This window comes from Loxodonta africana, chromosome X (genome assembly GCF_030014295.1).
Source record: "Loxodonta africana isolate mLoxAfr1 chromosome X, mLoxAfr1.hap2, whole genome shotgun sequence".
Classification (NCBI taxonomy): Eukaryota; Metazoa; Chordata; class Mammalia; order Proboscidea; family Elephantidae; genus Loxodonta; species Loxodonta africana.
The window spans coordinates 80,977,505-81,004,447 of record NC_087369.1 but is presented as its reverse complement, the minus strand read 5'-3'; the positions used below and the strand labels follow the sequence as shown (position 1 = coordinate 81,004,447).

Below are 26,943 nucleotides of genomic sequence, written 5' to 3'. Positions count from 1 at the left end.
TGGTCCTATGTATTACCAGTTAAGAATGTAAACTGCTCACCAAAAGGTAAGTAAAAGCATGTATTAAGAACCTTAAATGTTCATAACTCTTTGGCCTATCAGTAACACTTAAATCTACTCAACAGAAATAATCAGACATAGATACACAGTCTATACAATGGTGGTGTGCATTGAAGCACCACTTACAATAGTGAAGACACAAACATAAGATGAAGTACTCAGTTTAAGAAGATTTTTATGAAATAGGAAAACCACAGGGAGATAAGAAGTGCAAAATGTCTACTGCCATAATTGTCCACTTGTACCTCAACTGAGTCATCTATTTAGACATAAAAAAAAATGTTGCTAATATCACTAAGACTATGGTTCTGTTCAGAAATTGAGAAAAACGCAATCAGTTCTTCTAAAAACACAGTGGGCAAGAATTCTCTCTACTATCCTCCTGAATATATTTATCTGTCATGAGATTATTATTAGATGAAGAGAGGTTTGTTACTTTAGAACCAGAGCCAGAACACTCCTGTCCATTTTTAAAAGCAGTAATTTTAAAAAGTTGTTTTCATGTTTGCTGGGCCAGAACTAGTAAAATGGTTGTGTGTATCTGTTGGCCTCCATCCAACAAGACCATATTAATGCTACTTTTCAAATACCACTGTGCTTTATTAAAAAAAAAAATAGTAACCAGGAAAATGGTTAAACAAAACTGTGGTATACCCAAGGAAATACTACTCAGCAATAAAACGGAATGAATTACTGATACAAGCCAACAACATGGATGAATCTCAAAAACATTATGCTGAGAAAGAAGCCCAGAGTGCATACTCTAAAGTGATTCCATTTGTACAAAGTTCTGGAAAGGCAAAACTTATTTATGGCAAAAAAAAAAAATTCAGAACAGTGGTTCTCTGAAAGGGAGACTGTGTGAGAAGGCCATGAGAAAACTTTGTGGAGTGACGGAAATGTTCTATATCTTGATAGGGATTTGGGTTATAAAGGTATTTCTCAAAACTCACTGAATGGTCACTTAACATTTTGTGCATTTCACTGGTTTTAAATTCTGCCACAAGAGGAAAAAGAAACAAATACTGAATTCTACTTAATGATAGATATCCATTCTGAAGTATTTAAGGAGAAGAGTACTGATGCCTGCAATTTGCTTTGAAATGTGCAAATAAGATGGATTGATAGGGGATAAAGAAATAAACAGATGGATAAATATGTGATAAATTGACTGGAGGGGGGATGGGAAGATAGAGAGAGAGGGAAGATGGCAAAATCGGCACGAAACGAGAGACTGAAAGGGCTGACTCAATAGGGGGAGAGCAAGTGGGAGAAGGGAGTAAGATGTATGTAAACCTACATGTGACAGACTGATTGGAATGGTAAATGTTCACTTGAAGCTTAATAAAAATTAATTTAAAAAAATGTGATAAAGCAAAAACAGTAGTATGTTAATGGTAGAATCTAGGTGGTAGGTACAGAAGTATTTACTATAAAATTGAAATTTTTCATAACAAAATGTCAGAGAAAACACTGTATGAACCCAACTAAGTTCAAAAAAGTCTGGTAATAAAAATACACTAATTTGTTTATTGAGTTTATTTCTGGGATGGAATTATGAGTTTTTTCTTTTTACATATATTTTGTTTCTAATCAGAAAGGCATCTGGCTGTATTCTAGCTTTATCTAACTTGTTTCTCAAAAATATTAATTCAGGTTTTCAGGTATACCCCCTCAATTTTTTTTAACTGATTAAAAAGACTTGTAGAAAACTTGGACTATCACATAAGATTATAAAAAAAAATTACCATTCATAATCCTACCACCCATTTTAGTGCATTTCAAGATTAATTTTTTTAAATATCCTTATACTCTGCATATTTTACAGCTGCCATATATTTTACTTAATATTATGGTGTAAACACTTTCCTATGTCATTAGAAATCATGAACTTTAATTTTTTTCATGCCTGCTCAAAAGTTTCACCCATTTTTCTGAGATGTATATGATGTTCAATGAAGAAAAGTTTGAAAATAATAAATGCTAACATCTCTTGAATGCTTACTATGCACTAAGAACTGTTCTGAGAGCTTTACATGGAATACCTCTTTGAATCTTCACAGTATCTCTGCAAGGTAGGTACTATTATTAATCCCCATTTTGCAGATGGACAAGCCAAGGCATATAAACATTAGCTTGCCCAAAGTCACAAAGCTTGTAAGTGGGGAGATCCTAGATTCAAACCCAGGTAGTCTGACTCAAAGAGTGTGCTACTTTACCTTCTATAATACACTACATCTTGGAAAAGAACACAAAGAAAAAGAAATCACCCATAACCAAAGAAAAACCTCATTTAAGAGATAACTACTACTTCCTTGTGTGGCTAAAGCATCATTTATCTAAGCATTATTCCTCTAATCCTTGCCCATTTGGGAGTATTTAAGTTAAACTTTTTTTTTTTTTCCTTGTGAAGAAGTGGCATCATAGGGTCAAAAGTTTGGCCTTTTTTTTTTTTAATTTTGAGGAAGGAGTTGTATTCACCAGTACAGGAGAGTGCCAGCACCTCAATGCTCCATCACCATTGACATCATATTAAAAATATTGTTATTTTATAGCCAAATGATGGATATATGCAACATTATTTTAACCTGCATCTCCACTAGAGAAGGTGAAGGTTTCTGTAAACCATTGGTATCTCTAACTTCGGTAATTTGTCTGTCAGTTCCTTCTTTAATTTTCTATTAGAAATTTTAGTGCATTTAAAGATTAATTTTTTAAAATATCCTTATACTGTGCATATTTTACAGCTTCCAGATATTTTACTTAATATTATGGTGTAAGCACTTTCCTATGTCATTAGAAATCATGAACTTTAATTTTTTTCATGCCTGCTCAAAAGTTTCACTTGTTTTTCTTAAATGTATATGATGTTCAGTGAAGAAAAGTTTGAAAATAATAAATAAATGCTAACATCTGTTTTCTATTAGGGATTTAAATTTTAAATGTTCTATAATCTTTATATAGTAAGGCTGTTAATGCTCTGATATATGAGACAAAGATCTTTTCCTCTTCTTTGCCTTTTGATTATTGGTGCCTCTGAAGCTCTCACACCCTGCCACCAAGTGGTTAGAGTGGTTACTAGATATGTGAACCCAGGAGTCTGCTTTTCTTGTATGGATTCAGCTCAGGTATCCCGGTAGTTAGTCACCAAGTGTGTGGCACAGGCTCTCATGTAAAGTCCTAGACGGGCAGGGGTGATTGGTGTAGGCACAGGTATCTGGCTGCAGTCGGGTGTCATGCACTGAGCAAAGCAGGGGGCTGATGGCTGCCCCCGAGTGCCCCTGTTCCCTACAGTACGTAGGCGGGTAGGTTTTGCAGCCGGACCACAGGCACCCAATGCTGTTGGCTTTAAGGACTGGGAGGCACCACTTGTTCTTGGACTCCTGTCTCGGGTGGCTAGGTGTTGTGGGTGGAGCCACCCAGTCCTCAGGCCCCCCTCAGGCCCCTGATGTGGGTAGGTGAGGACCCTGCTTAATGGGCAGAATGGTGTTAAATGTCACGAATCGGCTAGACCATATAGCTGAAACAGTTGAAGTTAGACTTCAGGTATATACCCTGTTGTACTGCGCTAATGACGGCCTACATTGTTGAAGTGGGCTCACACAGGTCTATGCAGGGATGAAAGGCATTCAGAGTCCGTGGACCCCTTATGCCTGTGCCTGGGCGAAGGAGCTGTTTCCGTCCTCAGTTCCTGGCTTAGGAGAGCCGGGAAATTATTTTTTCCTGTTTGTTAATTTGTTCCCTCTCCAAAGCCGAGAGGATGGCTCAGGGCGGGCGATGGGTCCTACTTCCAGCCCTCTTCTTTGCTTTTTAATTTAACGATGTACACTTTACAGAGTAAAACTTACTGATCGCTTCCTTTGTGAGAGCTTGGAAAATTATCCTCCATCTGAGATTATACAACTAATTTCACCTATGATTTCATTTTTAAACACATTTTTTATGATTTCATTTTGTAACGGTTATATTCTAAGTTGTCCTTATTTCTTTCACTTTATCATATAGTTTGTTCACAGAAAAGCTTACTTACTATTCTAGATCAGTTCCCAGTTTCACAGCGATGTCTTCATATTCTTGTCTATTTTTAGCAATGAGCTCAAGACAACCTAAGCAGGTGAGCTGGGAAGCCGCAACTCGAGAGGCAAGAGTCTCTCCTGTATTGAGAAAGTTAAGAATTTCATATCTGAGAATGTTTAAGTCACACATAATTTTATTCATGTCAAGCACTCACACAATGCAGATGAGGAGAATTAGAGCTAAGCATTCAAACTTAAGTCTCATTTTTTATCATTTTGCTTTAAATGTTGCTTCAGTACACACGGTTTCACCTCGAATTGTCTCCCCCAGAGGAGATTTAAAAAAAAAACACAAGGGTGATTCCTATGATTTATCACCAACTTACCTGGCATCGTCACCATGGGTGTCCCTGCCCAGAGGACATCCATCCCTGTGGTATGGCCATTACAGAGTGGAGTGTCCAGGCAGACATCGGCCAGCTGGCCTCTCCTGACATGTTCCTCTTTAGGAGCAACAGGTGAAAAAATGATACGGTTCTGGGGAAGGCCCATGTTTTGTGCATACTGTTGAATATTAGGTTCTCCTACTGCTGGAAAACGCAACAGCCAGAGCACACTATTGGGAACACGCTTCAGAATCTAAAATAGGGAAAGATAAAAAATAATTATTAATAGATCTGCCCAGCTCAACAAAAGCTCCCATAGGTCTCTATTTTCATTCAGCTAGTAGGCTACTGTGAATTCGTTCCATCACAAAGATGAATTACATCAACTGAATTATAGGTCCCTAATCTGCTTGGCTGTCCCCAAAAAGAGTTTGAAGAAAGAGAAGAGAATGATGACAGAAGGCACAAAACAAGTCTGTTGCTGTTCGGTGCCGCTGAGTTGGCTCTGACTCATAGCTACCCTATGTACAACAAAATGAAACACTGGTCCTGTGCCATCCTCACAATTGTCGCTATGTCTGAGTTGCAGCTATTGTGCCAATTCATCTCGTCGAGGGTCTTCCTCTTATTTGCTGTCACTCTACCTTACCAAGCACGATGTCCTTCTCCAGGGACTGGTACCTCCTGATGACATGTCCAAAGTACATGAGATGAAATCTCGCCATCCTCACTTCCAAGGAGTGCTCTGGCTATACTTCTTTCAAGGCAGATCTGTTTGTTCTTCTGGCAGTCCACGGTATATTCAATATTCTTCACCAACACCAAAATTCAAATGCATGAATTCTTCTTTGGTCTTCCTTATTCATTACCCAGGTTTCGAGTGCATATGAGGCCACTGAAAACATCATGGCTTGGGTCAGGCATACCTTAAAGTGACATCTTTGCTTTTCAACACTTTGAAGTGGTCTTTTGCAGATTTGCATTGATTTCGTGACCGCTGCTTCCGTGGTCACTGACTGTGGATCCAAGTAAAATGAAATCCTTGATAACGTCAATATTTTCTCCATTTATCATTATGTTGCTTACTGGTCCAGTTGTGAGGATTTTCATTAGTCATTAGGGCAATGCAAACAAAACCAAAACGAGGAGTCCCTGGATGGCGCAAACGGCTAAGTGCTCGACTGCTAGCCAAGATGGTGGGTGGTTCAAACCCACCCAGAGGTGCCTCAGAAGGACAGGCCTGGTGATCTGCTTCCATAAGGTCACAGCCTTGAAAACCCTGCAGAGCAGAGTTCTACTCTGATACATATGGGGTCACCATGAGTCAGAATTGATTCCACAGCAACTAATAACAACATCCTAACCTTAACAAACCAAAATGAGATAAAACTTCACATCTACTAGGATGGTTATTATCTGAAAAGTGGAGAATAACAAATTTTGGCATGGATGTGGAGCAATTAGAACCCTTAACCATTGCTGGTGGGAATGTAAAATGGTGCAGCAACCATGGAAACAGTTTGACCATTATTCAAGAAGTTAAACATAGAATTATCATATGACCCAGCCAATTCCACTCATAGGTATATACCCAAAATACTTGAAACTAGGGACCCAGATACTCTAGTGTTCAATGCAGCATTATTCACAATAGCCAAAAGGTAGAAACAAACCAAGTGTCAGTCAACAGAAAAATGGATAAACAAAATGCGGTATAGTCATACAATGGAATAGTATTCAGTTATAAAGAGAAATGAAGTTCTGATACCTGCTATGACACGAATAAGCCTTGAAAACATTATGTCTAGTGAAGTAAGTCAGTTACACAACTGGCTTAGTTAAGTAATTAAAATAGGCCAGTGTATAGTGGCCAAAGTTTATCAGTGGTCATCAGACACAAATGAGAGGGAAGGGGACGCTGAGTGTCTGTCAAGGGTGATGGAAAATGATTTGGGAATGGGTAAGAGTGATGATTGAACAGCATGAACGTAAGTTAATGTACATGTGAAGAACGTTGAAATGGCAAATGTTCTGTTACATATATATTTACCACAATAAAAAGAAAAGTTAAAATGGCAAACAAAGCTTTTTGTTACATATATTTCACCACGATAAAATCATTAAAAAGAAAAATGGGTTCTGGGAACTCTTGAAGATTGGAAATGAGCACAGCAGCTCTTGAATAGGGTGGGGGGACTAGCTTCAGCAAGATGGTCTACATACAGAATGTTTACTAGTCTTAAAAAAAAAGTCTCTAGACATTACTAATTAATCTATGACCCCAGTGCCGTCGAGTATAGATACTCACATTTGCCCACATTTGCAAAGTAGATGGGTCAATTTTATATAACTGATTAAAGTTACAGTACACAATGGCATCTTCTGGTAACCCATACTGAGAACGGGTGGTTACAATAATGGTACGGGGAACCTCCTCTCCAGTTGCAGCCTTATTATTGATCTAGAACAACAAAAAGGATATGATGATTAGATTTGAAGTCAAGATAGGCCAATAGCTTTTCACTGATAAAGAATCCTTAAGATCCAGAATGGTATAACCATTAAAAGTCTTGTCTCTAATATGAGAAAATATTTATAATATAGTTAATTATATGAGAAAACGTTCACGATACAGTAGGTTTAAAAAACAAGGTTACAGCAGTATCTTAATTTGGGGAGATGGCATTATGGAACTTCTTGCTCTAGCCAAAAAGTTCTCCTCAACATCCCAAGCTTTTGCTCATTCTTCTTCATGACTGAAATGTCCTTTTCTAAATCTCACCCACCCTCCCAGGCTAAACTTAAATTATTCTCCCAGCTAGTCTCTTCTCCCAATACTGCCTCTCCTCACACTGATCAGTACCACTTTGGAGATTCTAGAGTATACAATTATCGTATTATCATGCAATTCTCACATATCTGAATACTGTCTTACATTGTTAACTCCCAGGGATCAGAGATCCTTTCCTTATAATCTCTTGACAGAGCTATGTATTTGCTTATTCATGCATGCAATATATATTTACTGAGTATATATTACTACGGTTAAGACACAGCACCAAAGTAGTTCAGTTCAGTGGAGGATACATACACAGAGAATTACAATGTGTTGTACTAAGTATTAATGATATACTCCAAATACTGCAGAAGCATAGAAGACAGGCACCAATGGAGTAGGGGCGGGAAGGTTAGAAATAAGGACGGGAATTAATACCTGGAGTAGCTCTCTGAACTAAAAATCTTAAGGATGAGCAGAATTTAGCCATGGAAAGGATAAGTTATAGAAACAAGAAACTCTAAGGTGCCTACAAATAGTTCACCATTGATAAGAGTAAAGCCACAAGCAAGGAGTAACAAGATATTAATACAGTGGGCTGTAGTAACCTGCTGACTGAATTCACAGGACTTTAAAAATCAGACAAACCTAGGTACGATACCCAATTCCACTGAACTCGTCTTCATCTATAAAACGAGAATAACGATGCTTACTTCCTAGAGTTATTACAAGGTTTTAAGGAGACCAAATGCATGCCTGATGGTATATATTATGGCCTTGATAATTATTCTCTGCTCACCTGGGTAGTTGCCAGCCCATTGCTAATACTGAATCCATTAATTGTTATCTGAATCTGTCCTCTGTTAATCATTTCAATAACCGCTTCTGCAATAGTATTCATAGGAATAACAGGCATATTAAGAGCTGTATTACCGCTCTCCACATTGTCCCCTCCATCAGGACATTTCATCTAAAAAAAAAAAAAAAGAGTGAAGAAACAAAATGCATCATTAGGAAAAGTTCACAAATGCAACTTACTTTACTTCAATGACAAATACTGACTAGGTTCTGACCTTGATGATTTTCACATCTGGCAGACTATCAAGAAATGCTTTGAGGTCGATGCCATTCAGAACAATCCGATTGTCATAAATGTGTCCATTGGACTTAAAATCAATGACTGCTTTTTTCTGATGGAAAAAGTTTCAGACACATCTTTTAGCATGTGTTGTATGGATAACAGCAAGGAGATAAAATGACTAAGGTTCTTTAAAATTTCCTCCGTAGCCCTGTTTTCTACCTACCTTCAGGTGAGGGAACATATTAGCATGATCACCAATAAAGAAAGTGTGGGGCATATAGGCCAATTTCTCAGAATACTGCTCAGCAACTTCGGCTGGCGAAGTTTCCTGATCGGTGATGATATAATCCATGAAGAGCGCGCCACTTGTCCCAGGGTATCCCAGCCACATTGCCTAAAATCAGACCAAAAACTGATTGACAAGCCTCACCAAAAGGTTCCAACGATAAACAAACAAGGAGGGTTGACTTCTTTAGCTGAGAGCAATTAAGGAGTATTTCAGACTAACCCGGTTCCGTCTAAATACTAAAAATGCTTTTCAAGGTAATTTGCAAGACAAAGCAACTATTTACACCCAGCCACGAACTGCATGTCTCCATACACATATACACTCAAAATTTTTTGTCCCTGTGCATTTCGAGGGCAGTACTTTTTTAAAATTCAAGCACGTCTACCCTATTGTTCGGAATGGCAGTTAGCCAGAGGGAAGAAAACTACATGACTTTCTTTTCAGCATGATACACATTGTGAACAATTATTATTAATTTCTGTACCTGGATAGGAGCTGGCCTGAGAGCAAAGAGCTCATTTCGAGCACCCTTGGTATAACCATTCATATTTACAAGGATGTGTATTCCATCCTGGTGGATGCGATCAGCTGCTTTTCCATTGCATGGAATCTACGGAATAAAAAATAAGAATGCACTATGTATTATCTCTGATTAACTCAATTGGTCTTAATAGCATTGAAAAGAATTCACAGATTCTCATATGCAAAAAGGACACAAACTACACTAGCGCAGGTAAGAAACATGGTTAAGTGCCCTTAAAGCGGGCCCAAAGCATTACAGAAACAACACAAAGGTGAGTTTACTTCTGGACTGAAGGCATTAAGAATTGAAGGAGTTGGTATTTAAAATGGGCCTTTGAAAACCAGATCCAAGTTTGAGGGAGTCTGAATACAATCTCTAATTTGAGTAGAATACAATCTCCGTAGAGAACAGTGTAAATAAAGAACCAGAATAAAATGATTGGTAGTTTAAGATATGGTGAATAGTTTATTTTTATTTTGTGGTACAGTGGTTAAGCGCTTGGCTGCTAACCAAAAGGTCAGCGGTTTGAACCCACCGGCCTCTCCACAGGAGAAAGATGTGGCAGTCTCCTTCCCTGAAGATTAAAACCAAAAAACCAAAACCAAACCCATTGCTGTTGTGTCAATTCCGACGCCTTGGAAACCCTGTGGGGCAGTTCTACTCTGCCCTATAGGGTAGCTATGAGTCGGAATTGACTCAATGGCACACAACAACCTAGGTATACATGAGGGTGACTGATGGGTCAAAGTACTGGCAAACAAGGTTGTGATCAAACTATGAAGGGTTTAGAAGGCCGTGCTGAAGAGTTTAGACTTCAGTCACTAAGCAGAGAATCCCTAAGGGTCTCAGACGTTGGAGGTTGGCATGCTTCTTAGTCACAAAGAGTCCAACCTACATCAAAAATAGTTTGGCATACTTCTGAAGCAACAGCTATATCACAAAAGATGTTGGTGCATATTATTTATTAAATGACAAGAGTCACAACGCTTCTGCTAGGACTTCAATGATTCTTATAATACTACATACTGCATATTCTCGATTGTAGTCACCAAAGTGGCCAAGAGTGTCTAAAGAAAAAACTCTAGTCTACGTCCTCAGCAAATTAATTCCTCCACAGGTTTCAATCTTAATTTATCGCAAAATGTTTTAAAGGAATTAGCAGTATAGCAAGTATAGAAATAAAGATGACCAAAAAATAAATGAATCATAGTAGCCATTTTCTTTAAATAACCTTTTGTGTGTTCTTCCAAGTCACTATTTTGTTCAATTTGTTCAGTATTTATTTAATATTTATTAAATACCTGTCACGAGTGCTGGCTCAATTCCCAGAAATTATATATCCAAGCACAAACATAACACACTTCTATTCCATTTGCTACCTCAGCCAAAGCCATGCCGCTTATAAATGTAAATGACTAAGGAAATAAGATCAAGCAACTGCCCAACTTCAAACGATACACCAATAGTTTTTTTTTCAATATTTGCTCATAATAAAAAGTTAGAAGTATAAGAGATTCACCTACCTGAGAAAGATCAATGAAATGATTGGCTTCTGCCATCACCTTCACTCGGAAGTTTGTTCCATCATCTGGGCTCAGAGCATAGCAGAATACCTAAAAAGTAGTACATAATATATTTAACAGCCTTAGCTTAAATTTTTCCAAAAGACATCAGATTTAACACCAGTGGTTAAAGCACTCAGCCGCTAATCAAAAGGCTGGCGGTTCGAATACACCAGCTGCTCCACAAGAGAAATATGCAGCAGTCTCTTCCATAAAGATTTACAGTCCTAGAAACCCTACGGCAGTTCTATCCTGTCCTATAGGGTCGCTATGAAGTCGGAATCTACTCTGTGGCAGCTGGGTTTGGCTTTTGATGACAATAAAACCACCACTGTGTTTGTTTTTTTAAGAAAACAAATAGCGATTCTAGAGAAACACTATACTTATATTCTTACCTCAAATTTATCAGGATTGTGCATGCCTGGAATAGACTGCATAAGATGAGAAGTGGGATGATTTCCAAAGTCAGAACTCACATATCCTACACGTAGTCGACCGTCACTGAGCTTCAAGTCTTTTGGATGTTCATATGGTGGTTTATGAAGGACATTGATCTACCAACAGAATGCAATGTTTGCCAGCAAAGTTGAGTCTATATGGAAACTTTCATGCAGGAAATACATCAAATCTACATCTCACACCTATTAGGAAAGGTTTGCCCAAAACGCTTCATTTAAGTCATACAGACAGTTCTATGCAATTTTTACAGTTTATATAATACATATGCATCATACTTTGACCTGTTCCTAAAGCCTATGAAATATCCCCAGCAAATTTAAAACGTATAGGAATGAGGCGACGTAGACAGAGCATGACAAACCCTGCATTTTAGAAAATTCTGTAGGGAAGCAATTTAAAATACACAATTACACCTAGCACTCCAATGTACCCTGCCAAGCAAATTTCAACCTTTTATCAAGTAGTGCTCGAATTCACAAAGAATATAAAATACCATTTTATTAAACACTATGATTTTCAACTTAAAGGAAATACCATCAGTCTCTTGTTAGTATTTAAGTTCAGAATGCCACCTAAGGAATGGGGAGGAGGGAGTTATAATTGAGCATATGGAAGGATTTCTGGGGTGGTTGGGTGGTATTCACTTTATGATAATTCATTTAGACATACACCTGATTAGTATAGCTTTCTGTACCTATGTTTTATTTTACAACAAAAAATTAAAACAAAAAAATCTCACCTTATCCAAGCAAAGGTTCCCATGCCTCTCAGCAATAGCCTTTCTGAAGCCATGAGAAAGAGGATATAGCATACTATGATGAGGGTGCACAGAAGGCAACCTATTCTTCTCTAACTGGTCAGCCACAATGCTGACCAACTTCTTCATTCGCTCATCATAGTCTGTCCAATCACAGACAATCTAGAGGAGGCAGAAAGAAGTTATTACCCAGAAAACCCCAGCCCATGACTGAACATTTTATACATCCTTGGCCTAAAGTAATGTCAAATAACCTATTGAAAGACACTATCTCCAAAGTCAGGCTTGGACTATTACGGCAAAATAACAATTAAAAAGTGATTACAACATTGAAAGCCAATTACTGGCTTGTTATTCCTTACCTGCAGGCAATGAGCCAAGTTACAATAAGCATCAGGAAAATCAGGTTTAAGTTTCAGAGCAGTGCGGTAAGAAGCTATTGCTTCCGGAATATTCCCTGAATCCTGGCAATAAATAAAATGGGATGATAAAAAGTTTCCTAAAATTAAACACTAGGTACTAATGTATATGTATTATAATAAACAGTAGTACCTTGTGAATAGAAGCCAAATTGCTGTGGGCATCTGCAAATGCAGGGTTAATCTGGATGGCACGAGTATAACACTGCAAGGCTCCCTGAACATCCTGCATCTCCTTTAGAGTATTTCCCATGTTAGAGTAGGCATCGGCAAAGGTAGGACTGATTCTAAATGAGGGGACAAAAGTTTTATCTGCCTAGGACAAAAATGTTTAACCCCTATAATGTTAATTATGTTGTTATTAAAAACCATTTTAGCACATGGCAAATGTACCAAGCATTTTACAATTAAAAGATACCTTAAAAGGAAAAATAAGGCTGTGAGTCTCTTACCGAATAGCCTCTTTATAATGCATCAGAGCTTCCTGTAGTTTTCCCTGCTGCTGCAGTACACTTGCTAAATTTGAATGGGCAGCAGCAAACTCTGGGAAGACCTATAAAGAGTCAAGACAAGAACTGAGGTTAATAAATAAAAAAAAAAACTGCTAAAAACTGCTTATCTTCTTAAACCTAAAGAACCTTGTTCAAGTATCTTTCATGCCCCTAAACTTCTATCTTTTCCAAGTCTACTCATTCCTTAAGGGCTAGTAGCCGAATTCTACCTGTGTTTAGGTTTTATACCTCTCCTCGTTTCAAAATCTAACAAGGTAGACCTCTCCTGCTCTTAGTTTACGCTTACTATTCCGGCACCATTAAAATCTCTCTTCTAAACTCCTACCATACCTACTAACCGCCATAACAGCTATCAAGCACTGAAATTATACTTATTGGTAACTTCTCCTGAACTGTGGCCTGCTGTTTAATTTTTTTGTGCAGATCTTACCTACCCATAAAATAATGAACTCTGAATGTTGGGATTTTCTTGAATGTCACAAAGAACCTTGCATAATGCCTGAGGTACTCAATTATTGGCTCAATGAATAACCCTTTTTTCAATTATTCAACCGCTATCTGTTTTTACAAAAAAGGTGGATGGCATGGCAAATCTCACTACCTTCCCTCTATTACCACATAGACAAAATACCCAGCCACACTGCCCTCAACATACTTCTAATGCTTTACGATACAAGCGAACTGCCTCTTCAATGTTCCCCTGTTCTCGTTTGATATTGGCTAGGTTATTCAGAGAGTCTGCATGGGTGGGACACAGACGGAGAGCTGTATTATAACAATCTTCTGCTTCAGCAACCTAAAAAACAAAACGAACTATTCAAAAACCATACAGAACAATCAGAGAGTCACCGCTGATAATTTTCAAACAATTCTAACAATCATTACTCTAAAAATAACAGCATTTTCTAAGAATTCTGGAGTTCTAATATTCCCGGAAAATGGGTATTTTTGCTAGTCTTTCCCTCACCAAAACTTCAAAGTAAAACAATTTACCATCTCACTACTTAATAACAATCTGTACAAAAAGACGTTTTTAATCCTACCAGGTAACAAAGAAATAGACTGAGTAAAAATCCTTACACTGCCCTTCTCTTTGAGAGCGTTGGCTAGGTTGCAGTAAGCATCAGGGAAATGTGGTTGCAGTTCAATAGCTCGCCTGTAGGTGTCTATTGCCAGATCTATCAGGCCTTGCTCATAGTATACACAAGCCAGGTTGCCATGCACCACTGCATGATTTGGACTCAAGCTTAGGGCACGAAGATAAGCTGCCACAGCTCTGTAAAAGAAACACACACACACACACACACAAAATGCAGCTAACTTTTAATGGATACTCTGTTACAATTAATTCATGCTAAAGTGTATCAATTAATTGTAATTAACTGTAATTAATTCATGCTATATTAATCTCAAACGAAAACTATATCTCTATAAGATGTATTTCTACACTGACGAATTTTCTTTTCTATTCCCACCTAGGAAAATAGGCTCTCCTTTGACAACAACAACAAAAAGGTAAAAGGCCTATTCTAGCCTAAGAAATAACCATTTCATTTACAATAAAGGAAATTTCAACTAAATTCCCACTAAGAAGAATAATGGCTTTCATGGAAGCCAATGAAAAATCTGGCAGCAATATCTACAAATAAAAGGTAATACAGCAGACATCGTGAGCAGGGAAGGACATACTAGAAAAGGAATTTTTATTTCAATGGACCATTGTCATAATTTCAGTCCAAACTCTCAAGTGCCAATACAACAAAAACTCAAGAAGACTTATCAAATAGAATGCTCTCACCTGTCAAAAATGCGTGCCTCTTTCAAGACATTTCCTAAATTGATATAAGCATCCAGAAAATTTGGGTCAAGGGTGACAGCCTAAAAATTACAATACAGTTAACTTAGAGCATGTTAGGGTTTTGCTGGATTAACTTCCCAATTACAACTTTTCATTTTGGGGTAACTTTAGACCTCCAATTACATTTTTTTAGCATATGTAATTAAATCTTTTTTTAACCCAATTTATTCAGTACCCTTTCATCATTGCCAGGCTCTATGTTATTAAAATAAATTCTCATATAAGAGCAAAAAGGGTCCTGAAAGGAAAAATAAAAAACTAGGGCCTACTCCAATTTTATTGAGCTGAATAATTTGCCCTACTTTATTCACAATTAACCAGCCTAACTCTTCTAAACAAATAATGGCAGTAAGTAGCAACATGCTCTTATTGAAAAGGAAATACACGCCTCAGTAACTAGAACTGTATATTCCATAAGATCTCAGAAAGATGTGTAACCAGTAAAATACGTACTGAGATATGTACTAAGATTGGTTACTTCATTAAATAATTTCTTCCAAATAGTTTCTTAAAATACAGATGGTTACATGGACAGCAATGATTCTCAACCTTTCCTGGCTCCATCACGGGACAGTTAAATCAGACCCTCTGAAGGTGGGGCCAGGGCATGGTATCTTTTACAAGCGACTCGTGTGCAGCCAAGGTATAGAACTACTGATCGAGAGAGGTACTCCTACAGTATAGGAAATGCAAGCCTTAACCAAAACACTGAAAAGATGAAGGTAAAGAACACTTATACAATTCTGTGGTAAACATAACACAACATACTTAATTTAGATTCTATAGTGATAGATGTCCACTCTGGAAAACTTTTTAACTTTCTTATTATAGAAACTTTCAAACATATACAAAAGCAGAGGAATAAAACAAATCCCCAGGTCCACATTACCCATGTTCAAACAATTAAATCATGTTCAATCTTACTTAATCTATATCCCAATCTACACCCTCTAACTCCCAGATCATTCTGAAGCAAACCCCAGATATATCATTACATCCAGAAATATTTCAGTATGTATCTTAGAGACGAGAATGTTTTTCCTCCCAACATAACCATATACCATTATTTCACCTAAAAAATTGACAGCACTTCCTTAATATCAAGTATCTATTCAGTGACCCAATTTATTAAATCATAACCTTGAATCAAGATCCAAATCGGACCCATAAAATGCAATCTGTCAACAAGCCTTTGTGAGTTTCTTTTAAACCTTTAAAGGTTTAATTTGAACCTCCATTTTCACTCCTGCAATTTGTTGAAGAAATCAGATCATTTGTTCTATATGGCTCCCATAGTTTGGATTTTGCTGACTGCATCCCTTTAACACGTTCCCATTTCTTGTATTTCCTGTAAATTAGCAGTTAAACTGTTGTTATTGTTCTTTGCTGTGGAATTAATTCCGACTCATGGCAAATCCATGTGTGCAGAGTAGAACTGCTCCATAGGGTTTCCAAGGTTGTGATCTTTTTGAAAACAGATTGCTAGGCCTGTCTTCTGAGGTGCCTTGGGTAGGTTCAACCACCAACCTTTCGGTAGTAGTCAGTCAAGCACTTTACCATTTGCACCACTCCATTGTTGTCGAGTCCATTCCGACTTATAGTTGGAATGGGAAGCTTCCAATTTAGGTTGTTTCCTCTTTTTGCAAGAGTACTTCACTGGTCGAACTGTTTACTTTTATCGTAAGGTACATAATGTCTGGTTGTCCCTTTTTTGTCACTGATAAATGCTGAAATCTATTAATGGTAATATTCTAATTCTATCCTTCCTTCTTCACTTATTAGCTGTAACACTTCTATAAAGAGAGACTTTCCTAATCAACTACTGAATTACCCTGAGGTCCAGTTCATACAGGAGAGGGAGACAAATGTTTTAGTCTTTCCTTTTTAAAAGAGTTTTCAAAATGAGTTGCTCCTTATCATCTTCTAAAGATGACCATGGAATTTCTTTTTAGTGTAACTATGAATTCATGGATTTAAACATACTTGGTAAGTTTCAATATGTTTACGTTATTATATCTATTAATGCTCAAGTCTCATCTTTAGCCAGTGGAAGCCTCTTCAAGTTGCCTCGCGACACAAAGTAATACATCAAAGCTTCCTTGCTTTCTGGTATGACAAGGCATTCTAGGCTAATTTTGCACATTTCCTGCCCCAGACCTGGAATCAGCCTTTTCACCAAGAAGCCCTGTCTCTTTATAGTATAGATATCCACTTTAAAAGTGTTTTTAATTACTGAAGTACATTCTCAGTGCAAAACTGGAAACCATGCCAAAACACATACCATCCAATGAACACTGCAATACTGTCAGAAAAACAAAGATATATGAGACTCGTTGAGTAAAGGATTATTTAGTTCTAGTAAAAACACCCTGCACAAATAAGCACTTCATAAATACCAATTATTAATTTAATGACTAACCTTTTCAAAGTGATGAATTGCAAGCCAAATCTCCCCTTGTGCATTGAAAACACAGCCAAGATTACTCCAAGCTACTGCAAAGTTCGGTTGCGTCTCAATTGCTTTCAAATAACATGCCTTAGGGAGGGTTAATGAAAGAAGACGGGAGGGGAAGGAGGTAAAGGGAAAGGGGAAATTTTGCAAAGGGAAAAAAAAAAGATTGGGGAAGGGGGAAGAAGATGATATCATTATTCCTTCTCTGACCAGCCAAAAGTGACCCTGCAGCATAGGCTCGCTTGCGCCAAAACTAATGCGCTGCCACAGCTGGCTGCTCCTGCGCCTGCGCTACCAGAACCCAAGTGCAAACCACCATATTCAGTTCTGCCAACCGATGACCAACCCTTTCGCTGGGACTCATCTGGGAAGTCAGTGGCCTTAATACTCTATGCTGGGCTTCTCTTCTCTGAACACCTTAAGAACTCTTGTTATGTTTTCAAGTGATCTCTAGAGGGCACCACTTAAGGCCATGTTTTTCTAGCCTCACCATTTCCCAAAGTGTGTTCTACGAGGTGTCACTGGAAAAAGGATTTCGTGATCAAATGAATCAGGAAAACAGAAAACAGGCTTCTTTACCACAGGACTTCTCTAAACCCAACAGTATACACAGGATTCCCTTAGTTGACCATAAAACCCTTCTTTCATCGGGCATTTTATTAGAATACTATGAAACACATTTGGGAAATGCTACTCTAAACAGTAATGTTCCCGACTAATGCCAAACTATGCAACTGAGGGGAAAAATGTTTTTTCTGCCAAATCAGATATCATAAAGCCAGGCTATAAGTTATATTCTCCTAATGCCCGTTTTCCAAAGGAGCTTGAAGCTGAAACCTCATATGACAGGACTGCACCTAGGTTGAGGTCCCTGTAATGCGAGCGCAAACATCGCCTGCGCAACCTAACAGCATCGCACTGCGCAGTCGCTGCGAACTGCTGCGCTACATAGAACACCCCTAGACGCAGCAAACGGCCAACCAGATCCATGAATCTACTAGACAGGCCCGTAGAGAATCTTTGTTCAATGAGATTAGTTGGACTCGAGGTACGTTAAAACCCAATTTTCTCCAAAAAGGCTGCAGAATAGGACTGAGGGAGCCAGTCAATCAGATTACTCATCTAGTCAACCGTTCACAGGGGCTCATTCGCACGCTGCGCATTAACGCTGCGCAGCCTTTGCGCTACTGCAGGGTCACAGCGCATCATCAGAAGAGCAGAATGCTGCAATCCAAACAAAGAAGAAAAAAGGAAAAAAAAAATGAACAACAAGAAGAGTTAGAAGCTTTTACTAGTAAATTATCTCTAATAATTTTTAATATCTTAATTAACTTTTACTTATCTTTGACAGAATTGTGGCTATAGTATAAAACATTCTTTTACATAACTTGCTTGTAAATAAAATTATTTTAAGCTGTTTCTGAAGCCACAAGACAGAAGATTCAGGCATGGAGGCAAACTGTTTTGCTGTGGCAGTTACAAACCCGTTACCATATTTCTCATCATGTGACTTTTCGGTGCGTTCCTTGCTGGAAGAGGAGGAGGAGGTGTGTGTCTGCCCTAGATCCAGGCCTCGAGCTCCCTTCAGCGAGGCACCTTACGCATGGAATAGGAGGTTTCACCCACCTGAAACCTTCTAAATACAATATCAATGGTGAAAAACCAAAAACAAGAGAGAAAATAAAAACAAGATCATTAGTAAAAGTTCAACAAAGCAATTGAAATTCTTTGGATGTCTATTACATATGGGAATGAGGACAGTCTCAAGTCTGTAACATGGGAAACATGCAGAAGGGAGAGGGTTAATCAGGGCTATTGCATACAGCAGGGATTTTTGCTGGAAGAAAGGCTCTTCATTTTCTACAAAGACAACTTAATTTTGTTTCCATCTACTAGGACTATGCTGGCTTGAATTTTCAAATGCACTGATTACAAAAGAAACACATTGCATTTCACTCGAGTATTTTCTTGTTTACTAAGTTACTAAATTCTCACCAAAAACAGAATAACATTTTTCAAAACTAGGTGTCTCCAGAGCTCTGAAATAAAGAAGTCAGCAACCTAAGGCAGGCGCAATGTCTCAGCCTAAACCAATCTCTAAAGCTGCAGTGAAGTGCAATTCATGTTAGCTGTCCGCTTGGTGGGGTGAAAATTAATAGGCGCTTATCAAATATTTGTTCTATAAATTACCAATTAGATTTTTCAGCTAAAATTGAAATCAATTACAATTCATTAGCTGGAAACCTACAAAAGGTTAATCCAAAGTGTCAGCAGAATTTATGAGCTATGCACTTAAAACTAGTGCCTTTTAACATTAGATGGTGTTGAAAAGCCTTCTCCCTCCCTGGATGGAGCAAACAGACAGCTACGCTGCGCATACACTCCACGCATGAGCATGCGCGTGGGGCTCAGAGCAACAGGTGGGAGTTTCAGAAGCATTCTGGTTTCTCCCCACTCCTCACCCCTGCAGCGCGGTTGCGTAAGGTGGCTTGTAACAAGACAATTTCATTTATAAATGTAATTTTAAATTATACCAAGAGCCTTTAATAACCCAACCTGGTGTTCAAATTCATTATTTGGAAACACAGAATGCTAAAAGCCACCTTTCCACTTTGGCAAGTTTTCTTTCGATCAGTCCGTTTCACAAACAAACCAGCTTTGTCCTTCTGATTTTTTTAAAAAGGAGGTGGGGTGGGAAGGAGTAAAAGAAGGAAGTAAGGAAGAAAAGGTAGACAACTAGGATTGAAAAAGAAGAAAAAGGAACCGGGGGGAGGGAGCGTGGATAAGAAGGAGCAGGATGTTCCAATTATTAATTTGCAATCATTTTAACAGCCTTTCTTCCACTGTAAAAAGGGTAAGGAAGATGAAGGGAGGAAGGTTAAATAAGAGCTTTAAATGCCAGTATTACAGGGTAACATTTGGATGAAATTCTTCTCCACTTACAAGCCACAAAGGACTTAGAAGAGCAGCATTTTCAATAGCACCTGCATCATATAGGAGTCTGGAGCCAAATCACAGGTGCTCTGCTTGTTACCAGCAGGCAAGCCTCAGATTTGAAGGAATGTTATTCATTCTCATAGGAGATGGAGCCCATTGTTATAGAGATGATCTAGCTCAGCAGAAAGGCTCCAAAATGTTCGGTTTCTTACTTTACCCCCAGATTTAGAACAGATATGCCGAAGTCTGGCCCTGCTCTAGTCTGAGGCGATTCATGCCATCAGTTTCCTCAGTTTCAAAGGACTGTTTTGTAAAGATAGCTCAATGAAGAGTTGAAGACTTTGCAAAAAGTACAAGTTTTCAAAACACTGATGTTTAAATGTATTCTATCAAACACCTACCTTGGCTTCTTCCAAGCGACCCAGGGCTTTAAGCAGGTTCCCCAGGTCACTGCGAACACAGTACAAATCCTAGAATCCAGAGATGCTTTGTCATTAATTATACTCTGATATGTCAGTCAAAAATTATCTTATAATCCCTTTTATGCATCTAGCACCTTGTCATTTTACTCTGCCAAATGCTTAACAAAAACTATTATAGAACAGGACCACTAATCCCTCATCCTCAACTCCAAATTCCAAAAACTCATTTGATGGCTAGAACTGACGTGACACTAACTATAGAATTTATGTATCTCAATTAGTGTGACTATTCACGTTTTACTGCAGAAATATGTGTTTTATTAAAACGGGAAGCTTTAAACATGACATTATTACCTTTCTAAATTTAAAAACTTCTGAATTTTGAAATGCATTTGGCTGGATCTGTTTCAAATAAAAGACCATGGACCTTGTACTTACAAAAGCATCTCCCCCCTCCCAAATGTGAGTCAAGTAGGAAAAAAAAAAAGATCAAAAAATACACTCTTTTACTCAAAGTTATGATATGATACCATGACCAAACAGGATTCATACGAGGTATGTAAGGATGGTTTAACATTAAAAATCAATCAACATAATCCACCACATAAATAAAAGAATCACATAATCATCCCAACCAATGCAGAAAAGGCATTCGGAAAAGGCATGCAATAAAGTCCAACACCCATTCCTGATAAAAGCTCTCAACAAAATAGGAATAGAAGGGAAATTCCTCAACATAATACAGGGCATCTATACAAAACCAATGGCCAACATCATTCTCAATGGAGAGAAGTTAAAAACATGCCCCCCCTGAGAACAGGAACAAGACAAGGATACCTGCCCTTTAACACCACTCCTATTTAACACTGTGCTGAAAGTCCTAGCTAGAGCAAGAAGGCAAGAAAAAGAAATAAAGGGCATCCAAACTGGTGAGGAAGACGTTAAACTGTCCCTATTTGCAGATGATATGATACTATACATACAAAACCCAAAAGACTCCATGAGAAAACTACTGGAACTAAGAGAAAGATTCAGCAGGGAAGCAGGACACAAGATAAACATACAAAAATCAGTTGGATTCCTATACACCAATAAAGAGAAAGATGAAAAGGAAATTGGGAAAGCAATACCACATATAATAGCCCCTAAAAAAAAAATACTTAGGAATAAATCTAACCAGGGACGTAAAAGATCTATACAAAGAACACTACAAAAGACTACTGCAAGAAACCAAGAGAGACCTACATAAACGGAAAAACACACTATGCTCATGGATAGGTAGACTTAACATTGTAAAAATGTCAATTCTACCCAAATACAATGCCATCTAAATCCAAATGCCAACACCATTCTTTAACTAGACTGAAAAACTAATCATTAACTTTATACGGCAATGAAAGAGGTCCCCAAATAAGAAAAGCATTACTGAAGAACATGATACAATGACAGACACAAAGATCAATGGAACAGAATCGAGAACCCAGATGTAAATCCATCTACCTACAGCTACTTGATCTTTGACAAAGGCCCAAAGTCCATTAAACGGTGGAAAAAAACCCACTGCCATTGAGTTGATTCTGACTCATAACGACCCTACAGGTCAGAGTGGAACTACCCCATAGAGTTTCCAAGGAGCGCCTGGTGGATTCGAACTGCTGAACTTTTGGTTAGCAGCCATAGCACTTAGCCACTAAACCATCAGGGTTTCCAAATGGGGAAAAGACAGTCTTTTTAACATATGATGCTGGCAAAACTGAATGTCCATCTGTATAAAAATGAAACAGGACCCATACTCATACCACACACAAAAACTAATTCAAAATCGATCAAAGACCTAAATATAAAACCAAAAACTTTAAAGATCATGGAAGAAAAAACAGGGTCAATGCCGGGGCCCTAATACATGGCATAAACAAGACACAAACCATAACTGACAATACACAAATACCAGAAGATAAGCTAGATAACAGGGACCCTCTAAAAATTAAACAATTCTTATGCTTCACCAGAAGAGTAAAAAGAGAACCTACAGACTGGGAAAAAAATTTTGGCTATGATATATCCAACAAAGGTCTAAACTCTAAAATCTACAGGAAAATCTAATACCTCTACAACAAAAAGACATATAATCCAATTAAAAAATGGGCAAAGGATATGAACAGACACTTCACCAAAGCAGACATTCAGGTGGCTAACAGACACAAGGAAATGCTCGAGATCACTAGCCACTGTTGTGGTTGCTGTCAGGTGCCGTCCAGTCGGTTCCGACTCATAGTGGCCCTACGTACAACAGAACAAAACACTACTCAATTCTGCGCCATCCTCAAAATCACTGTTATGCTCGAGCCCACTGTTGCGGACACTGTGTCAATCCATCTCACTGAGGGTCCTCCTCTTTTTTGCTGACTCTCTACTTCACCAAGCATGATGTCCTTCTCTAGGAACTGATCCTTTCTGATAACATGTCGAAAATACGGAAGATGCAGTCTCTAAGAAGCATTCTGGTTGTACTTCTTCCAAGACAGATTTGTTCATTCTTTTGACAGTCCATGGTATATTCAATACTCTTCACCAACACCACAATTCAAAGGCGTCAATTCTACTTCAGTCTTCCTTACTCATTGTCCAGCTTTCACATGCATTACGAGGTGACTGAAAACACCATGGCTTGAGTCAGGCGCAACTTAGACTTCAAGGCAATACGGCATTAACAGGATACAAACTCTAACTAATACACAAACACCAGGAAATAAGCTAGATAACTGGGGTCTTCTAAAATTAAACGCTTAAGCTCATCAAAAGACTTCACCAAACAAGTAGAAAGAGAACCTACAGACTGGAAAAAAAAATTTTGGCTATGACAAATCCGACAAAGGTCTAATCTCTAAAATCTACAGGAAAATCCAACACTTCTAGAACAAAAAGACTAATAATCCAATTAAAAAATGGGCAAAGGAAACGAACAGACACTTCACTAAAGACATTCAAGCAGCTAGCACACACATGAGGAAATGCTTGCCATCACTGATCATTAAAAAAAAAAAATGCAAATCAAAACCACAGTAAGATGCCATTTTACCCCAGCACTTACTGGCACGAATCAAAAAAAAAGAGAAAATAACAAATGTTGGAGAGGCCGCAGGGAGACTGGAACTCTTAGGCACTGCTGGTGGGAATGCAAAATGGTACAACCATTTTGGAAAACTATATGGCGCTTCCTTAGAAAGCTAGAAACAGGAATACCATATGATCCAGCAATCCCATTCCTAGGAATATATCCTAGAGAAATAAGAGCCGTCACACAAATAGACATATGCATACCCACATTCACTGTAGCATTGTTCACAATAGCAAAAAGACGGAAACAACCTAGATGCCCATCAACAGATGAATGGATAAACAAACTATGGTGCATATACACAATGGAGTATTACACAACAATGAAGCACAATGATGGATCTGTGAAGCATCTCACGACATGGATGAATCTGGAGGGCATTATGCTGAGTGAAATAAGTCAATCACAAAAGAACAAATATTGTATGAGACCACTACTATAAAAACTCATAAAAAGGTTTACACACAAAAAGAAACAACCTTTGATGGTTATGAGGGAGAGCAGGGGTAGGAGAGAAAAACACTAAACAGACAATAGGTGGGTGGTATTTTAGTGAAGGGTAAAAAAAAAAAAATTTTTAAGACAGTACATAATACCGGGGAAGCCAGTACAACTTGTCCAAGGCAAGATCATGGAAGCTCCATAGAGCCATCCAAACTCCCTGAGGGACCAAATCACTGGGCTGAGGGTGTGGGAACCATGGTCTAGGGGAACATCTACCTCCAGTGACATAAACACAGTTTATAAAGAAAAAGTTCTACATTCTACTTTGGTGAGTAGCGTTTGGGGTCGTAAAAGCTTGTGAGCAGCCATCTAAGATATTCCACTGGTCTCACCCTAACTGGAGCAAGGGAGAATGAAGAAAACCAAAGACATAAGGGAAAAGATTAGTCCAAAGGACTAATGGACCACAACTATCACAGCCTCCACCAGACTGAGTTCAGCACAACTAGATGGTACCTGGCTACTACCACCGACTGCTCTGACAAGGATCACAACAGAGGGCCCCCAACAGAGCTGGAGAAAAATATAGAACAAAATTCTAACTCATAAATAATAATAATAATAAAATAAAGACCAGACTTAACTGGTCTGACAGAGACTGGAGAAACCCCAAGAGTATGGCCCCTGGACACCCTTATAGCTTAGTAATGAAGTCACTCCTGAGGTTCACCCTTCAGCCAAAAATTAGACAGGCCCACAAAACAAGACTAAAAGGGCACACCAGCCCAGGGTCAAGGACCAGAAGGCAGGAGGGGACAGGAAAACTGGTAATGCGAACCCAAGGTTGAGAAGGGGAGAATGTTGCTATGTCGTGGGGTTGGCAACCAATGTCACAAAACAATATGTATGTTAATTGTTTAATGAGAAACTAGTCTGCTCTGTAAACCTTCATGTAAAGTACAATTTTAATTTTTTTTTAAAAAAGGCACAAAGGGACAGGGAAACTGTATGAATGGAAACAGGGAACCTGGGGTAAAGAAGGGGAGAGTGTTGATAGATACATTGAAAGGTTGACAACCAATGTCACAAAATAATTTGTGTATTAATTACCTAATGAAAAACTAATTTGCTCTATAAACTTTCACCTAAAGCACAATTTAAAACAGAGCAAAAAAAAAAGTTATTATATGAATCACTCCTGTATCAAGAAGCAAAAATTTTCCAGAGTGGAAAAAAGTATTTAGCCAGTGATTACCTATCAACAAACCTGCCCTTAGGAATATTTAGAAATCTTGACTTCATTTCACTATTAGGCGGAAGGATTACCATCCAACCACTGCCTCAATCCTGCCACTAGATTACTCATTAATATTAAGTGCCATGAGAGTTGTGTGTGTGCATAATGAAAAGCAGTGACCCTGCTTTTTATTCGCAGCTCAATTTGTGATGCTTGTCATCTGAATCACCAGTCCACTCATCAGTATGAGGGATATGTCAGAACAGTGCACTTAAATTTTTATTTATCCTATTTGGCTCTGTCAGTCATATGTATCAGTCAACAAGCAAAGAAAATGGCAGTAGGGAGTACACTTACAATCCAAACAGTTCCATGGGTGAAAGAACCTTAAATGAAGTCCTAGAAAGTGAAATACTGTCAACTGTGCCAAAGTAATATCACATACGTTATTCTATGTGCAACTGTACTATGGTTTCCAGAATCAGATGATCAATTTTACTGATAAATAGCTTTTGTGATTTATATTATCATCCACCAGGTGAACCAAAAGAGTAAACTGCCACAGGACATTCTCTTCCAATCAGCCATTCTGGGTCAGCTCCATGATCTACCCAACTAAGTACTATCCTTCAAGCAATGATTGATGTTTTGGGAGAGTACAGTTACCACCCATGACTTCAAGCACAAAAGGTTTAATACTAATCCTCAAAACATCACAGGTATCATTAATCTTATTACCTTATTATTATTCTTCTCTAATTAGTCTAAGCACTTGTTAGCTCTATTAAGAGTACACTCCAGAAGTAATAAATTCCATAATTTTGCTATCTAATTTGCATGGTATTTTTTTCTAAACTTTAAGGGTTATCCCTCTGTTTTGGCAGACTATGGCTGAATAAACCAATCTGTTAGAACAAGCTATTTCTACTACTTGATTATCACGGTTACACATCTTTGGACTTTTACCAACTCTGATGTTTTTTCTAAGGCATAGTAATCACAAGTCTTATAATAATTTTCCAACAGTGACCATAATGACTATACATGTTAGCCCACTGTTACATATTTTACCCTCTAGTTTCTATAAACTCTTAGATGGATGCATCTCAGTCCTCACAGTGTATTTATTTATACTTAGTTATGATATTTAGATCCATTATAGCATAATAAACCAAGTCAATACAATACTCATAGTTAAAAACAGATTACCTTAATTATATTGAAAAACAGATTATCTTTAAGATAGAAATCAGTAATACAGTTTTAGAAAAAGGTAAAACACATGATATTAAATATAATAGTTAAAACCAATTCTCCCTCTTAAGAGATCCAAAGCTATATGCATGACAACTAATTTCTTTAGAAAATCCAAGGACACCACCATTCTCCCTATGGTTCAAAACCCAAGTCATCATATTCTGCTTCATCTGTCAAATCAAAACAATGTCTGCTAAGAAAATCACATTTTTCCAACTTGGCTCATTCTATCTATTCCCAGGTTAATGCCTTTCATGAAAACCTTTAGTCAATTCAATAACATGCCTGCAACTGTAGGAAAAAGAAATTAACAGTATACTTATCCCCAAGGCTTACTGTCTATGTGAAAAAACAAGGCACATAGAAATTAAGTGCCCA

At 38.0% G+C, this 26,943-nt stretch overlaps 1 protein-coding gene across 2 annotated transcripts in view; it reads right to left on the bottom strand.

Annotated features, from left to right (window-relative positions):
* Nucleotides 1–26,943, bottom strand: part of OGT (O-linked N-acetylglucosamine (GlcNAc) transferase) — a 41,042-nt gene that overhangs the window by 2,543 nt on the left and 11,556 nt on the right. For both annotated transcript variants that reach the window (XM_003412726.4, XM_003412727.4), the window contains exons 4-21: nt 20,489–20,557; nt 17,118–17,234; nt 14,639–14,718; nt 13,921–14,116; nt 13,496–13,636; nt 12,781–12,881; nt 12,462–12,615; nt 12,272–12,373; nt 11,892–12,071; nt 11,089–11,247; nt 10,655–10,744; nt 9,093–9,218; nt 8,543–8,713; nt 8,312–8,428; nt 8,038–8,208; nt 6,771–6,923; nt 4,463–4,715; nt 4,091–4,214 (exon numbers count right to left, since the gene is read on the bottom strand). In XM_003412726.4, the coding sequence (XP_003412774.1) occupies nt 4,091–4,214; nt 4,463–4,715; nt 6,771–6,923; nt 8,038–8,208; nt 8,312–8,428; nt 8,543–8,713; nt 9,093–9,218; nt 10,655–10,744; nt 11,089–11,247; nt 11,892–12,071; nt 12,272–12,373; nt 12,462–12,615; nt 12,781–12,881; nt 13,496–13,636; nt 13,921–14,116; nt 14,639–14,718; nt 17,118–17,234; nt 20,489–20,557 (2,504 nt within the window). The remainder of the gene's footprint in view (nt 1–4,090; nt 4,215–4,462; nt 4,716–6,770; nt 6,924–8,037; nt 8,209–8,311; nt 8,429–8,542; nt 8,714–9,092; nt 9,219–10,654; nt 10,745–11,088; nt 11,248–11,891; nt 12,072–12,271; nt 12,374–12,461; nt 12,616–12,780; nt 12,882–13,495; nt 13,637–13,920; nt 14,117–14,638; nt 14,719–17,117; nt 17,235–20,488; nt 20,558–26,943) is intronic.